The 16,897-nt window shown below is 40.8% G+C and overlaps 2 protein-coding genes across 5 annotated transcripts in view; one reads left to right on the top strand and one right to left on the bottom strand.

Moving 5' to 3' along the window:
- nfkb1 (nuclear factor of kappa light polypeptide gene enhancer in B-cells 1) overlaps window positions 1-8,537 on the top strand; it is a 40,515-nt gene extending 31,978 nt beyond the window's left edge. For both annotated transcript variants that reach the window (XM_080774288.1, XM_080774287.1), the window contains exons 21-24: window positions 1,517-1,586; window positions 2,381-2,547; window positions 4,542-4,689; window positions 5,255-8,537. In XM_080774288.1, coding sequence (XP_080630414.1) covers window positions 1,517-1,586; window positions 2,381-2,547; window positions 4,542-4,689; window positions 5,255-5,340 — 471 coding nt within the window. In that variant the 3' untranslated portion in view covers window positions 5,341-8,537. The remainder of the gene's footprint in view (window positions 1-1,516; window positions 1,587-2,380; window positions 2,548-4,541; window positions 4,690-5,254) is intronic.
- LOC308322826 (ubiquitin-conjugating enzyme E2 D2-like) lies at window positions 8,135-15,451 on the bottom strand. Of its 3 annotated transcripts, none has more exons than XM_080774300.1 (8): window positions 15,020-15,451; window positions 11,271-11,334; window positions 11,107-11,138; window positions 10,766-10,843; window positions 10,478-10,583; window positions 9,713-9,806; window positions 9,465-9,520; window positions 8,135-9,042 (listed from the first exon to the last, which is right to left on the bottom strand). In XM_080774300.1, exons 1-7 carry the CDS (start codon window positions 15,041-15,043, stop codon window positions 9,472-9,474), a joined length of 447 nt encoding a protein of 148 aa, XP_080630426.1. In that variant the 5' UTR covers window positions 15,044-15,451; the 3' UTR covers window positions 8,135-9,042; window positions 9,465-9,471. The 3 variants fall into 3 exon arrangements, with proteins under 3 accessions (XP_080630426.1, XP_080630425.1, XP_080630427.1); XM_080774299.1 differs by having other exon boundaries at window positions 9,470-9,520; window positions 15,020-15,450; XM_080774301.1 differs by lacking the exon at window positions 9,465-9,520 and having other exon boundaries at window positions 15,020-15,449.
- Window positions 15,452-16,897: the final 1,446 nt, after the last annotated feature.

The following is a 16,897-nucleotide window of genomic DNA, read 5'->3' as shown; positions in this document are numbered from 1 at the left end:
AATAATAGAGACGGCACCGAAATGCCCCTCCCATCCACTTGCATTGAGTTGCTCACCCAGTGCATTATTCCCTTTATCACCCCTCCTCTTCCGGGTTTGGAAAAGTGGTGGCACCGTGTGCTCCTCCCATGTTGGGCCTATCTACCTCATAGAATTGCATTCACATGCGTGTGTGTGCGTCACGTAAGCACCCATAATGACGTAGATCGGCCCAATTCGGCTCGAGCTGCAGTATCTACGATCGGCCAAGCATGCCCGTTTGGCTCCAACGCTTCCTCTCTGTGGCTTGAGTAGACTTCAGACTCCACCGCAGTGACTGCACCCCATAGCACTGTTCTATCCTTTGATCCCTTCTTGTCACCTTTGTTTACTTGATACTAGGTTACTGTGCAGATATACTGTACTGTCTGTAGCCTTGTCACTTGTTATCTGTTTTTTTGTTCATAGATTTGTGTTCTCTTGACCACACATTAAGAATGTTTTTTTTAGATAGCATGTTTTTTTAGACCACTGTTTCTCAGTGGATACATTTTCATGGGTCACGACTTGAGTAAAAATCCCATTTTCTTTTCTATATAATTATGTCTAAATACTGAATCAAGCAACTTAAAAACTGTCTGGAGTGTTCACATAAGCCTGAGTAGATGATAAAATTACCAAACGTGTTTTAGAAAGTGAAATATCCCTTTTAATATGGATTGTATTATGACTGTTTCTATAGGCTATAGAGCGTCGCAGTCCCTCCCCCTTTCAGAACAACGAGTGGCCCAGGAAATGAATCTCAATGCATTTTCCTCATAGACTTTTCAGAAAGTCTTTATTTAAAGACCTTTTAAGCGTCGTACGAAGCCAACTCTTGTCGTGACAAATCATGACAATAAAACACAATTTTTCGGGCCAAACACTTTTTTAGTTGTTTTTCTTCTTTGTAATTATTTGTTTGGTCCAAACTATTGTGTGTGTTGTCATGATTTGTCACGACTCGAGTTGGCTTCGTACGACGCTTAAAAGGTCTTTAAATAAATACTTTCTGAAAAGTCTATGAGGAAAATGCATTGAGATTCATTTTCTGGGCCACTCGTTGTTCTGAAAGGGGGAGGGACTGCGACGCTCTATAATGACCAGCAACAATGAACTGAAATGCACATCAAAAGTGTGATAGGCGTTTCATGAGAGGAGGAGCACTTTGGAATATCATGTCCACTGTCATGTCATGAGCGCTCGCACGCAGCGTCTATTGACGGCCACATCGTGTCATCTGCATTAGTAGCCTCGCTGGAACAACGGTAAACAGACGGTTGTGGTGACGATTCGACATCCGGTCGTAAATGACCGGGTTATCAGACACAGACAGGAGGATCGCTTGAGCAGCGCTCCTCTCCAAAAAGGTCAACTATTTTCAGCTTGAAGCACTTGGAAGGGGCACTCGGCCATGCGTGACAGACAAGTGGTGGCAGCTCAAATAACGCTTTCTGTGGACCACTTATAGCGTTGTGTTTGTGTTGTCTCCCTTTAGGTGTTGGAGCTTCTCAACGGTAAAGAGTATGAACCGGAACAGCCCGCCAAAGTCTATGTCCCACCTCAAGGTTAGTGTGTAATGAGTACCTTTTTATTTTACTGTTGTGTTATTTGTTTCTTAATGTTCTAGTATTAACACTTCCATGGTTCGATCCTGTTGTTGGTTGTTTTTACCACGTAAAGCATCTTAGAAACCTTGCTTTGGAAAGGTGCTAGTAAAATGCACACTATGGTCTTTTAGACTAATAGTATACTAGTTTAGAGGAAGCAATCTGATTGGTTGAAATAGCCATCTTACTCGTGCTTAAACGAGCATGATGGACTAATGAAAACACAGAAATCAGCTGTGCCGATGAGACGGCATCTCAAAGGAACGCACTGGAGCATCTCAGACAGTTTGAGCCTTTTTTATTCAACGGGGTGCAAAGCAATAAAATGAGTCTGACCTCATTGAGGCGCGGTGGAATCCCCTTGTGCAACTGTTGTATAATCATAATATTACAGTCGATATATTACACTTCAATGATGCTTGCGGAACTTGGCTAAAGCCTCGTTCCTGACCGCATCACTGGCGTGCCAATAATCACGATAAAGCACACCCTCTCGTGTCATATTGCTTAATTATCAAGCATGTAGCTACTAATAACAGTTAGTTATATTATAATAAGAGTTATTATTAATTATACACTGTATTAAGTAGGAAAACCATAAATGTATCTTCTTAGAGAATGCAACTTTGTCTAGTTTAACTAGAATATTCTAGATATTCTGACAAGATTTTCCCTTTTTACTTTTACTCTTTCAATATTGTTAAAGCCCTGTGGAAAACATAAATGAATTCCATGTTATGTCATTTTATTAGGGGATTTGGCCACCTTGGGGCAGGATACAAAGCGAGTGCTATGCCATTCCCTGGAGGGTACAGAGGGGGGATGGGAGAGCCTGGCACACACACTGGGCCTGGGAATCCTCAACAGCGCCTTCAGACTCAGCCCTTCACCCGCAACCACTCTGCTGGACAGTTATGAGGTACACACATAACAATTAAGACATCTAGGCCTCAATATTTCATGTCAAGGACCCCAAAAATGATATGTAATTGGCCACCGACCCCCATCTGCTCCCAGTGAGCCCCCAGAAGAAAAGATTTGAGTGTTGTTTTTTCCTTATTACTGTGGGAGAGTGCAATCATCCAATCCACTAAGCAACTCAAAGGTATACCAACCATTTGCAATTTTGGCACATTTTTTGGGGGCGCTACCCACACGTTTAGCTGTGTTGCTGATTCCACGAATGCCCGATTCTTACAATCTATACAGACTATACCTTGTTCAACGATCAACGATTAAAATGATATAAAACATAATACCAAATGGTATCATCAAAGTGGAGAAATAAAGTTTTTTTAATCCTATACCTGACAAATAAACCAAAGTACGAAAAAAAACTAAAACTAAACTATATACTAAACTAAAACTAAGCATTTCACCAAAATAAAAACTAAAGAAAAACTAGCAAACCCGCTCTAAAAACTAACTAAAACTAACTGAATTAGGAAAAAAAGAAGTCAAAACTAACTAAAACTAAACTATAATGAAAAACCCAAAACTATTATAACCTTGACACACACACACATTCATAATAATTAGCCCCCACTAATGCTCATGATAACATGGCATATACTTTCCATGAAGTGGCTGCCTTGTTTAGAGGCAATAACCCCTCACACCCAGTTCTCACAGCACACACAGAGGAAGAGTGCAATGATTCCTTTTTTTTAATACATACAGTATGTGTACCGACGGAGATGGCACATAAAGATAAATATTGGTTTTGCACTGGATGGACCCCATGATGTTAACTAAATATTCTTCTAGTCATGCTGGACTTGGTGGTATGTGACCCCTGCAGCACCTTACAGCTCCCCCTTGACTTCCAGCACACAGAAAGCATTAATTCCGCGTCCGGAGCAGGGGGGCAGTCAGAGAGATATTTTGTGAAGCCACTAAGGAAATTAAAGTTCATATAATGGCCTGTTGTGGCGCTGTCACTGGACCCAGAAAAACCCATAGCCCCATAGAAGTCCATGTATTTTGGCCCAACTTCACCTAGACTGTATTACCTTAAAGGACCACTTCACCACTTTTCAACCTATCTTCATATAATAGGTCCTCACTAATAATCATGAAAAAATTGCACGATTTCTTTCTACTCAGTCTGTGTCTCATAGGACGGCTGTGGGCAGTTTAGAAACCGTCTTCCAGTGACATCATCATTAGGCAGATTTCTTTTTAAACAAGATTATTTTACAAAAATGTTTAGATTTTCATTATCGTGAGAACGATGGCTTCCATTTTTGCATTGCAAATTTTCAGGACTAGAAAGCCTGCAGTTTCTACTAGCTTGTATTCCCCATCGATGATGTCACTGGAAGACGGTTTCTGAACTGCCCACAGCCCTCCTATGAGACACAGACCGAATAGAAAAAAAAATCCCCATTTTTTCATGATTATTAGTGAGGACCTATTATATGAAGATAGGTTGAAAAGTGGTGAAGTGGTCCTTTAATAAACATGGTCATGAATACTTTCTGCTTCCAGTCACTAGTTTAAAGTCTCATTTCTAATGTCATAATATTCGTTTTGGAAAATTATGGTCCCATTTATTTAAAAAATGACCATAAAGTCGCGCATGTTCTGAGGGGCGTGGCTACCGTTACAGTCTATGAACGGGATCCCCCACCCACTCGAGTCAAAATAAAAACCAACGAAGAAGAAGGGGGAAGTCCCGCCTCGTTGTCTGGGCCAGCCAATGGGCCAGCTGGCCTGAGCTGGGCCAAAACGGATCTAGAAAGATGGCGACTTCCATTGCAAGGACTGACAGGCTTCATTTTACGTTCACGTTAGACCCGCGGAACGCTTTGTCCATATTTTTTACAGTCTATGGTCCGGAGGCTGACTGCGTGCGTGTGCGTGCGTGTGCGTGTTGCGTGTGCGTGCGTGCGTGTTGCGCCCGTCCTCTAGGTCTCAGGTGGCACCGTCAGAGACCTGGCGGAGGGCCTGAAGTCGCTAGGAAACTGCACAGCCCTAGCTGTCCTGGAGGAGGCGCTCCATCACATGGAGACAGCAGAGACGTCTCTGTCTCCAACAACAAGCACCACAGACATGCAAGGTATGAACAACAAACTGACTTTCAACCTTTTTCAAGGCTCATTATGTATGCCTTTGGGCCACGGACCTCCATTTGATCTGCCTCGAAAGACCGAAAACTAAAGAATATTTTGTTGTTGCTGTATTGATGTTGGTACCTTAGGAGAGATAACAGGCAAACATTGATCAAAATAATTCTCTAATTGTGTAGACTTCTTGTAAATTAAGTAATGCGGATGTTTAACAAAAATGTAACTGTGTGTATGGACCATTTGGTTTCATTTTACACTCTCAAGAGTTAAAGATCTACAGTATAAGGGTCCATTGCCTGACAATCTATTTGGTTTTGATCGATTTCTTTCCCTGTTGAAAAAAATAAAATTACTTCAAAATAATGTTATATCTTCATAGTGACTGATACAGTACATAATAACATGCCAGTATTTTTCATAAACTGAAGCAAGCGCATAAAGCAGCTGTGCGTTACGTGGCAACAAATAATCGGTGCAACACTTTGATTGATACTTAAAAAAACACACCAAATTAAACCTTAGCTAAAGTTCATACTTTTCCATCCATCTCTGTAGTCACTGCTGCTGTGCAGGAGCTGAAGTTGGATGGACGAAACGACAGTGGTGTTTGTGACAGTGGGGTGGAGCTCTCTACAGCATGACCTCAGCATACCCCCGCTCCACCCTCCGGAAGCAATATTTCAGTGTCCATCTCAACACGCAGATGTCATGTACTGTGTCCATACCAACCCCTGGGCTCAATGTATATCTCCCCTCCGAAAACAAACAGCCAGAAGACGAGCCACCCTCTGACATAACAGTGACTGTTTTTTATTGTTTATAGGAGATGTTTTTCAGAACTGAATGTTATTATTATTTTTTAACCAGACATACATACCCCTTATGTGTTCCTTGACTTTACACTGGAGGGACGGTCGGTTTTACTGTGACTGTTTTAAATGTTCAACTGCACACACCTGAGTCACGGACGTTATGTTTATTGCATATGCGGCACATGGAAGTGGCAATCAGGTCAACCTGCCATGCCCCTTACAGCTGCTGAGTGTCCCTGTTTTTAGAATGGCACATTCAGTAAGTAATTCAGTCATTATTGTTATTTCTTTTTCATGCACTGTAGACAAAGAAGTACATTTCCAGACAATCGTTAAATGTATAACGAGTAGGATTCTCCTTAAAATGCCCCTGGAAGGTAGAGATTTCATGGACATTCTTGGGAGTAATGTAAGTGAGTTAATCATTATTGTTGAATGACCTTGCTCACATTACACTGTTTAGGAGCTGTGTACTGCTTATGAATCTTAACTGTGCCAAGTATGATTATTTTCTTTACACCATGCACTGGCACTACTACTGCTCTTTACCAAAGCAAAGCAGTTGTATATTAATATCAAATAACATAATTGTAAGGTTATACCTGTCCTAGTGTCCGACTTCAAAACGTTGACATCTTCAGTGCCACCTGGTGTAAAGTCATGGATTACATAAGGGAAACCGTCCCCACAAACCTTTTATACATTTGTAATTTAAACAAGCTGTGTTTGATGGTGAATTTATGTCATGCAGAAAAGTGTTGATAACTTTTATGTGAAAACAAAACACAGAATGTGGGCTACATTGGTAGAGAATCTTTAATTTTTTGTCATTTTGTAGTAAGGAAAAACATTTTATTATCAAATTAAATTTGCTTCCAATTCAGACAGACGCATAGACCATAGTCACAATCATGGCGGCTATGTTGGCATTTTACATTGCCAAAGCAGGGTGGCATTTCGTGGCAACGGCGGCCACTGTGCTTATATATGGCGAATACATCACCCGTAGGCACGCTTAGCCTAATTTATACTGTCGTATGTGATGCGTCATTTTCTTTTTGGCAGCAAGTGACACCTCCATATGCCATAGTAAAAATGTGGCTTATTCATTTATGCCAACAGTTCTCAACTCCAGTTGAGGAGACCCAGACTACCGCCAGTTATTCTACCAGGTAGTTGGTGGCACTAACCAGTTGGTCCCAGGTGTAAACTATTCCTGGATTAGGTGGGAGACTATATGAAAACTAAAACCTAACTAGTCTGGGTTCATGCAGTCTGATCCAGTATGCGTGACGACACTAGCGTTGACTCCCATTGTAATAATGGAATGCGGAAGTGCACATTCTATCTCAGTGGGATATCGCATTGAGATAGAAGTGGCGAGATCAAAGCGTGTCGCAACTCCTCTACAAACCTGGGTTTGTAGAGGATGACGGGGGGGGGATAACTAATTAATAAAATCATTGGATTTACATATCTAACATTGTGTGCCGTACTATATTATGGCACATTACTGAGCTATCTTTTTTTGTACTTTGAGATGGTATACTATAGGATAGCCAATTAGCCATGTCCTGTGGAACCCAATCTTTGAGAACCTATTTTGGGCATGTCATTAAAGGTGAATATTCTCAAAAAATAGCCTAGTCCTTAATTTGCTGTTGCTTGGTGAAAATGGCTGATTTACTTACTTGGCTTTTTTCACCACTTCACACCATGACATGCCTATGTATAAATCAGGCTTAAGTGGTTAAACTCTAGCCTTGTTTGGTGCTTAAATGTTCTGTTGCAATTTGTTTGGTGTCCATTTGTCTGCTCAGTGAGTATTGATTATGCAATTCAAATCTTCCCGATTGTTAATGTCAAGACATAAGGATGTATGGGATAAACACACAGCTCACAAATCAAATCAGTGTGCGGTGGTGTATGTACGTATGAACGACAATCTGCTGTTTGGAGCATTTTGTCCTCAATTCTTGAACCAAAGGTTTGATAGGCACTGCATCACTTTGTATGCATCTTAGGACAGACTATTTATACCTGTACCCTGTGGCTTTGTACAGTAAAGAGTTCAATTATCGGTTTATTGTAATATTTTTAATAAAATGTAATTGTTTTTCTATTTTTGTGTACTGGGCTTTATTACAGTGTTGGCTAATACATGGAAACCGCTCATAGCTGGTATTTTGGGCAGGAACCCCTTTTGGTGTTAGCATTATGTTATGCTTTAGCAGCTTTTTCAGAAAGTCAGGATTTAGAAGACTATTTTAGAATCTGATCTCTGGGTCAAAATGGGTTACCATTTTGGGCGGGAACCCCTTTGTGTTAGCATTATGTTATGCTTTAGCTATTGAAAAATAGCAGATAAGACAGACATTTTTAGTATCTGATCTCAGGCCTAAATGGGTTAAACTGGATGAAGGCATCATGCAGGTGTAAAGCTTCTAGGCAATTAAACACCAAGTTGTGACCGATGCTTAGTTGAACCGAGCAAGTGCAAAAAAATAAAGATAAATTAGATCACCAGTCTTGTTTGCTAGCAATTTTATAACCATAAATGAGAAATTCCCCATTTAAAGAAATTCAATAAGTTACATTTTCTAAAGCAAACAGTACATCAAGATTGCAATTTGTTCAACTTTATTGAGAAAAAAAAAAAGTATCCATTACATAGCAGAGCTATTAGTTGATCGATCAGCCATTGAGAGCTTTGAATAATGAATTCAGTGCAAAAAGAGAACAGTGTGGTGGATGATGGATAAACTAATGGCTCTCCAGTCTAAAAACAAACCCCCAGAAAAATAACGGTAACAAAAAGGAAAAAAAAAAAACTTTAAAAGTGGACATATTTGCACTCCAATCTCTCATACTCAGCAGCACATGAACCGATTACGTCTATTATCGACATGCAATTTTTTTTTCCTCATTAACCTGCAGATTCTCTTTTTTTCCTTTTTTTTTTGCAATTATCTATTCAAACAGTCAGTTTTAATAGTGTGTATAATATTCACAGACCTCGAGTTCCCTATAGGTTTACTGGTAAAAGCTCACAGATGTGATTGCACCATCTTGATCTCCAAGCCATACCAAGACAGTATGACGAGAAACTGTTGGGTTATCTTTTCTTTTCATTTGAGTTGGCACCTTCCCGTTTGGAGCGCAGCAAGAGGCGGCTCTTTAACAAAGTGGCTGTGGTACAGTTCTATACACATACATGCTCCATGAAGACTGGTCAGCCCTTGGCATCTTTTGGAAAAGCAGAAACGGGGCATGATGAAGACATATCTAAAAAGCATTTGGGTCAATTTAAGTTTTTTTTGGGGGGGTGGGTGGGGGTGGGGGGGGAGAGAGGGCAGAAAAATCATACAAAATTACTGTTATTGGCTGATGACGTGTTGTGGCCAAATGGGCAAAGAAAAGTAAAAACAGTAATTGACAGTTTATTCCAGCTATATGATGACATCAATTGGGACTGGAAGCAAGGATCACATTGCGTACTTCTGAGTCCATTCCCGAGCCGTCTTGTTGTACCTGTTGATACGGAAAGTCAGCAGTCAAACACATTGGCCCAATACCGTAATTCAAACCTAGCATGGAAAACGCCATGCCTTTTTAACCTTTTAATTGTTGGAAGTCAAAATCATGACCAAGATGCTCACACGTAAGTCGATGCAACAGCCATGGTCAAAACATACGTTTGGATCCCTTAGGATTTTTCTTACAAAATATATACTGTGAAATCAATGCAGGAACCTCACTTTTCATGACCGCTTATGTGTACAAGCTACTTGTGAGTTGGAAGCTCATCTCTCCAGCCAAGCAAGCATGTGAGCAAATCTTAACAGCTCATCAATGCCGTTAATTAGTAGAGCCAAACGCTGCATCGGTGCCGAGATTTGGATGAGACCGACAATCTTCAACACACAGCCTCTCCCTCCTCCATGCGGACTGACCTTACCCTTAAAGCATGGCATACTTCTCTGTCCATTCCCTGGCTAGTTTATTATACCTGAGATGGAGCAGAACATCTGCTTGGTTACAAGGCTCTGGATGGCCCATTTGGACCAGCCTTATTATTCACATTTTTACCATAATTGTACCATGCTCGTCCTTGCATTGCTGCGTGTTCCCCATTGCTTGTTGGAATTTTAACACCACATTACACAACTCGCAACACTTATGTTTTGTGATGGGAACTTACTTAGGTGGGTCTGTTTTGTAGATGCGTGCGATCTCTGGCACTAAGGGGTCGTCAGGGTTAGGATCACATAACAGGGAACAAATGGACAACAGTACTGCAAATAGAGAGAAACAGAATTACGGTAAACCACCGTCTTTTCCAGGAATGAAGCAAAATATAATCTCATGAACATTGTCAGGTGTCAAATCCTAATCTGCGATTTATGAAAACAGCATGAAACGAGCCCAACCCCCACCGGCACCGTTTACTAAACTATTGATTTATGTGTTGGTATATTGTTCTTTCTGTTCTACATACAGCGAACAAGGTGAAGAAATTGAAAATTATTAGGGTTTAATGGAAGATGGTTCTGAACAACTCTAATCTTAGAACAATAACCAAATATAATCTGTGGGTTTATAGATGCTATTTTCAGGCACAATATGTTTCTATAGAATCCAAATGTCTGAAATCAGTCATGGTGACTGTTGGCCAGTATGTGGCTCGAGTCTACATCAAAACCAGGTTGTCATGTATAACAAAACAGACGACCGTCTGTACAGCTTTGGTGTGAGCTTGCCTTATTTCCACTGTCATTTCTATTGTGTTAGAAGTTAGATAAGAGTTGATTTTTGAAACATCAAAGCCATTTTAAAATGTACAGTACGCTTAGGAACACAAAAGGTGCATGTTCGCTTTGTTTTGATCGATGGCCCACAGCACAAATAAAGAACAACGTAACAAAGATTTGTCTTATCATATAAATATATTTTAAGGTTCCCTTACCTTTAGAGATAGTTAATGCAGGAGACCACTGCGATCTCAATATATCCAGGCAGATGCTGCCGTTACTGTTAATATTTGGGTGATAAATTCTTGTGGTGAAGGCCACCTGACAGGAGAAAAGTTAGAAGAGATAAGGAATCATTGATTATGATCAGATTCTATTTAGTGTAACATCTCAAAACACTACAGTAGCTCTTACGCAAAGTAACACGTGTGTGTGTGTGTGTGTGTGTGTGTGTGAGAGAGACACAGATTGGCTGTCTCGTTTTCAAGTAGAGGCCTACTAACCTTAGGTGGTTTGAAAGGGTAATCTGTAGGGAAATGAATAGTCAGGAAAAATACACCACCCTGATAGGGACTGTCATTCTGCAAAGGACAAAGATATAGACGTTAGTTGACTCATAGAAGCATTTTAAAGCACTAGTACAGTTCGTTTTGTTTTACACTGGGAGTCAGAACCTAAGATATTAAATATTTCCCTGCCATAAATATCTGCAGCTCACCAGTTCAGAAAAACTGTCTTAGTTGTATTTATGCATTAATTGGATCAAGATTACCCTCAGACCTTCAAAATAGAACACATAAGACAATGTGAAGACATTTGTTCCAGATCAGCATTTGATACTTACAGGCCCCATAATAGTAGCTTGCCAGTGAAACACTGCAAAAAAAGAAAGGACGAAATGTCAGGATTGATGATACTTCACTTTTACATAGGCTACAATACTGATGGGAATTCTTATAGAGGCCTAGGGTTGTGGGAAAACCTGCTGATAAATCTAGTTCTTCTTACAGTCATCGCCCACTGGTCCTGCAGAACACTGGGCAGGAGGATCCCTGGACAAGTCATTCAGTTCCTGAGACAGAAAAAGTCAGAGCAGAATAGTCAAGGTTTTGTTTAAAAACGTGTTTAATCTAGCGTCATCTCAATAGAACTCCATTACCATTAGTGACACAAAACTACAAGAACCTGTTCAACTTGAAATAATTTAGAAACCGTGCCATTTTGTTTTACACATTACTTCCTTACACACCACCACCAGAATGTGGAGTTCCCCATTACGGTGAATAGTAACATAATGGAATCCTAAGTATCCGAACAATGTACTAGAGGTGACTTAACTTCACTGGCCTTACAACTCAATGATTCACCTGTCAACTATTCAATTCTACAATGAATATGAATTACAGCTAATGGCTACTCGTCTTATACTGAGTAGTCAAGAAATGTGTCCAAAACCAAAACACACAATATAGTGGTTGAGTTTCTATGACTTGTTTTGTTGATCTCAGCCTCCCCCAGTCATATCTCCCCTCAGTAGCAATAGCCTACAATTTAGAGTAACGTGACAATTTCCCCAACTCTACCATGTACCTCCCAACACAGTGACTTAATATTGTATCATACATAATCATGTCGTGCCCAAAGTGAATGCTTCCTTAACCAGTAAAGGTGAAAGCAGAGAATGTGCAATTTGTTGAAAAGGGTAAAAAGCTAGGCTATTCTTTTTTGGAGCAAATGCATTAGTTTAGTGGTTAACAGGCCATCTGGTTAAGCAGAAGGTCAACAGTTCACCTCCCAAACAATATCGGCATATACCGATGTTGTGATGACGATTAACTACTGTCCCTACTGAGCAGCCATCAGCTGTGTGATACTGAACAAAGCAAGGCCTCCCCTTTTGCAAAGGAAACAAGGGACACAGGTAGGGACAAAAGTGCATGGTGAACCTGTCAGAGGGAAGGGGATCAAGAGGTGACAAGGCCAAAGACATACTTTTTAACAACCTGTTTAATGCATCCACAGCAATGCAGCTTTTTAACACGCATTACTCAATGATCATTATCTAAGGAGGAAATGGTCACTCCGTGGCATGCCAACTTTAAACTTTTCGCTGCCATTCGATAAATCAACACTATCAATAAACAAGATCCCATTTAACCTTAAAGTATTATTGAAACATGACGGCTAAAGCCTTCATCTTTCTGCGTTTCTCATAGAAAGATCAGAAATCTCATAGAAAGATCAGAAATTATTGGAAAATCACATTATCAAAGAGAAGATTTATGGATGTAGTGAAAGAGGACATGAAGTTAGTTGGTGAGAGGAGAGAAGAGGAGGCAGAGGACAGGGTGAGATGGAGGCAGATGATTCGCTGTGGCGACCCCTGAAGGGAAAAGCCGAAAGGAAAAGAAAGAAAAAAAAAGACATCAACGTTCAGGATATCTCAGATGTGATAATGTGTACTTCTGTCAGAAGAGGAATGAATGGACAATGGAGAAACAAGAGAAACAAGCCAAAGGCTCTCTGAGTCTGCACATATTGCAGCCAAAGGTAACCCACCTACTGATGGGTGGGAACCTTTTTGCATTGCTCCCCTGGTTTATGTATCCATTTCCTGTTCAAAATGTCATAAGACTCATTGCCAGGTGTGAAAAAAAGAAAAGAAAAAAAAAAGACTGGCTTCTGTCAGCACAGGGAATAGGCGTTTGTTTATAAAAACCTGATGAGGTCAGTAGTGAAAGCCACGTAATTAGATTCCAATTGTAGCATCATCAGATTTAGAGAAACGTTGAGTAATCTTATGACACATGGCATGCAAAAACATCCATGGCTTACTTCACTTACTGAGCCACACAGGCATGAATGAGCAAGTTCCGTATTAGACTATGCCGCTAAAAAGAATATTAACATTCAGAAGCATGAACTGAGCATAGTCAGAACAACTATTTTGCCCCTACATGATACTTGGGTGTTTCCCACACCAGAGTATGACAAAAGAGCAAATTGGTCACCGTATAGCATGATCAATTGTCAAGCGAGTCCCCTATTGGACTGTCTGATCTCTTAAAATCGAGCTACTTGCAATCCCTGTATTGATCACCATCAGTAGTCTTCCATCTGTGGACTATTTGCCGTTGGTGACAGACAGGTAGTCAGGTGAGCCTAATTAATCAGCCAATTGGATCCGAATGTCTCAGTGGGTGTGGCAGGCAGGCTCAATGTAAAATTCAAATTAGTGCCAATTTCACTAGGCAAAAGCCACCAACTGTTTGCCATCTGGTTACATACAGTATGCACCTGGATGGATCCAAAGTTCACCTTCCTTTTTATTTGGACTGCTTTATTACCAGTCCAATATTTAGCACATGATCTCTGAAAAGAGGTAAAGGTAATTGCTGCAGCAGAATAACTTGCCAACTAGAGCGTAGTGTCACTAGTAATTGGCTGGTAGTGGCTTCTCTCCCAAGTTCACATCGAATCAAGCTTATCTACCTACCATTTCTTTGCAATTAAACATGACATATTGAATCCTCTTATGACTGGAGTTCAAGACACTAGCTAAACACTGGCTGTTTTACATAAAGGAAAACAAGCAGAACGAGTTAGACTCAAACTGCTGTATGGCGTCGCAGGCATACTATGCCTGAAATGCCCGATATGACAACATACAGGTCTACATTCTCGTTCTTGTAAGTGCTTCTGACTAAAGGCTACTGTACAAATGCCCCGTGTCATACACAGATCAGATTTTATCAATTCCACAGGCAGCTCCGTCTCAGCATGGTAGCTTGGCCCCTGCAATGCCATCATCTGCCAGGCAAGTTTTAGAAGGTGCTGATAGCCGTTGTAGAATTAGACTTGGGCACACACAGCAATTCCACACCATTATAGTTAGGTAAGCAGCACCACAGCAGGGCTATTTTTACGCCATGAGTCTTCTGGGCAAAGCAGGGTCGAGTATAGGGAGAGGCCAAAGCAGGATACAGCCACGTTGGAAGAAGAAGAAACACTTCTTGTATGACAGCAGGGTTTGTATTTCAGGCCACAAGGAGGAACCCCTAAGCGAAACTTTGACATGTGCCGTTATGTATGCGACATATAGCCTAGCCTCGCACTCACCATCTCATGTTACATGTTTGACATGGGAGGCGAGAAAACAGTTGCCCCACAAATTCAAACACTTGTGTAGCCAACACTAGCATGCTGAACCGTAAATATTAACGTCATAATGAAAGGCCTACTATGCATTAAACATTAATAGCAAGGTACATTTAAAGAAACACTATACAAATTGTATCCCATTGTTATTCAATGGGAAGGGTGGTATTCCGTTGAAATAAGTGTCCGGCTATTAGGGATGAATAAAAAGGCCTCGTTACATCAGTAAATTAAACCATTGTTTGGGCCAGGCTCCACAACAGTTTTGACATATATTGCTTGGGCCTAAAAGCTCCATATTGTCTAAACACTTCGTAACGTTGAATGTGGAGATGTAGTTGCCTTTTTCTTCCCAATTTACGGTAACACCCCACAAATTTGAGAGGTGCATTTATTTGTTTGCGGCGCTCGAGGACTTGAAAGCTGTGTCATTCAAGCTTCAGTGTGGTTGGAAAAGACAGCAAGCTAACAGGCTAGCGTACTTAGCCACCTCAAATTCGTTTGAGGGTGTTTTGTGTTTTCGCTGAACTGGAAGAGCAAAATACACAAATAAAAGGTTCGATTTACAGTATAAGGTGAAACAAAGTAGAGCCAGTTACCTTGTTAATTCGCTTTAAAGCCATTGTGCCTGGGTGAAGGGGGCCGAGGAGGGCTGTCGAGGAGGACGAGGGTAGGCCAGCTGGGGCGATGCTAACTCGCTAGCATCTAGGAATTAGCTAGCTTTTGTGGCTGGCTTTTTTGTACGCGCTAGCTATCTAGGCTACACATACGCCGATTAAACAACCGAATTACAGAAGCGTGACTAAAAATAAAAGTCCTATATCCTTTTGTGTTTATATGTCTAAATGTAAACGTTGATTCAAAGCAGATTGGACTCTCTTCCGACACGATGGCGTGGCTTCACGCTGCTGCCCACCAACCAAGCAAGCGGCTTCTGTTCACTGTTCAGTTCAGACACACACCAACCGACCGCACCGACTCAAAATGTCTTCCGTAGCAGAAAATACAGCCGACTGGCGACTGACTGTCTGTGAGCCAAATTAATGTCAGTCACACCGGCCGGGTGCGCTCGATTTGTGACACCGTGAAACAATCAAGTTAAAACTGGCCAATCAGCTTATATGGACAGGACACTGAGTAATGTTTGCTAGTTTGCTACATAACAAGTTTGGCACGCAGTCCATCATGTTTACTTTCAACATTCTGTAGCCTATGTCTGATGTAATTGTTCCACACTGTGAGTCAGCACAGATAGGAAAGGTGAGTAATAATAACAACAACAGTTGCTGCTCTGTTTATTGCTCAATCAGTGTTTTTGTTTTTGTTTTGTATTTGTATTTCCTCCTCACCAACGGTGTTATTTGAGAGGACAGAATATGTGATAGATAGAAGAAATTGTATCTATTGTTTGCTTGTTTTGTGACATGGTCACCAGCCAACTTTATTAATGTCAAATAATAATATCCAGTCATGTTTATTTGGATATTATTTATTATTAGGCTGATTCTGAACGAACACACACACACACACACACACACACACACACACACACACACACACACACACACACACACACACACAATTCAATTTCATCTTTATTGCCATGAGGTTTACATTACCAAAGCAAAAGGCACAATACAGCAATACAATCAAAACAAAATGTGTACTTTTGAAAGTCAGAATCTCCAATAAATCAATCTCTATTTACCAATATCACTATATATGCAGATAAGTGCAGGAATACACACAATTATTAGTCTTTAGGGTGGTTGTGTTCCATTTGATGTCCTTCTATCACAGCAGCTCACAAATCTTGCTGCTGTGTTTGCACATTGTTGTACTTCTCTGGGTGATTGTAATCTGTGGGAAGTATGTGTCTCTGATGTCTTGGTACAACAGTGGACCAGTCTTGGTACAGTTAGGAAGTGTAGCTCGGTTTCCACTTTTTTGTGTATGCAGTGGGTGCATAGTCTGTCTTCTCTCGGGATACAAGGTCTGCCTTTGACGGCCAAGACTGTGCTCACTGAGTCTGTACCTAGTTAAGATTTGTCTTTGTTTTGGGTCGGTTACGGTGCTCAGGTATTCTGCCACAGTGTATTCTCTGTTTAGGGCCAGATAGCATTCTAGTTTACTCTGCCTTTGTGTTGCTTCTTTCTAATGTATCAGATAGTTTTCCTTTTGCTGTTTTATAATTTGGCTTTATAGTCCCATGGGTTTTCTATCTGGTGGCTCCGTTTGTGTTTGTGTGCAGAGTTCCAGGGCCAGCTGACTAAGGGGGCATATCGCTCTAGTCTAGATGTTTCGCTGTGTGTGAGTGTCTTGTTATGGAGTGCATCTGGGTCACTTTCTTTTAGGTAGTTGTAGAATTTAAGTAATCTCGTGTCACCACTGCTTTCCACCTCAGAGGAAAGCATGTACCTGTCAAAATACTTAATGTCAACGAAGTCCACGATCACAACCTCAGAGGGAGTTCAACA

Source organism: Protomyctophum bolini (genome assembly GCF_963924005.1).
Source record: "Protomyctophum bolini genome assembly, chromosome: 10".
Classification (NCBI taxonomy): domain Eukaryota; kingdom Metazoa; phylum Chordata; class Actinopteri; order Myctophiformes; family Myctophidae; genus Protomyctophum; species Protomyctophum bolini.
This window is presented reverse-complemented; position numbering and strand designations above follow the sequence as displayed.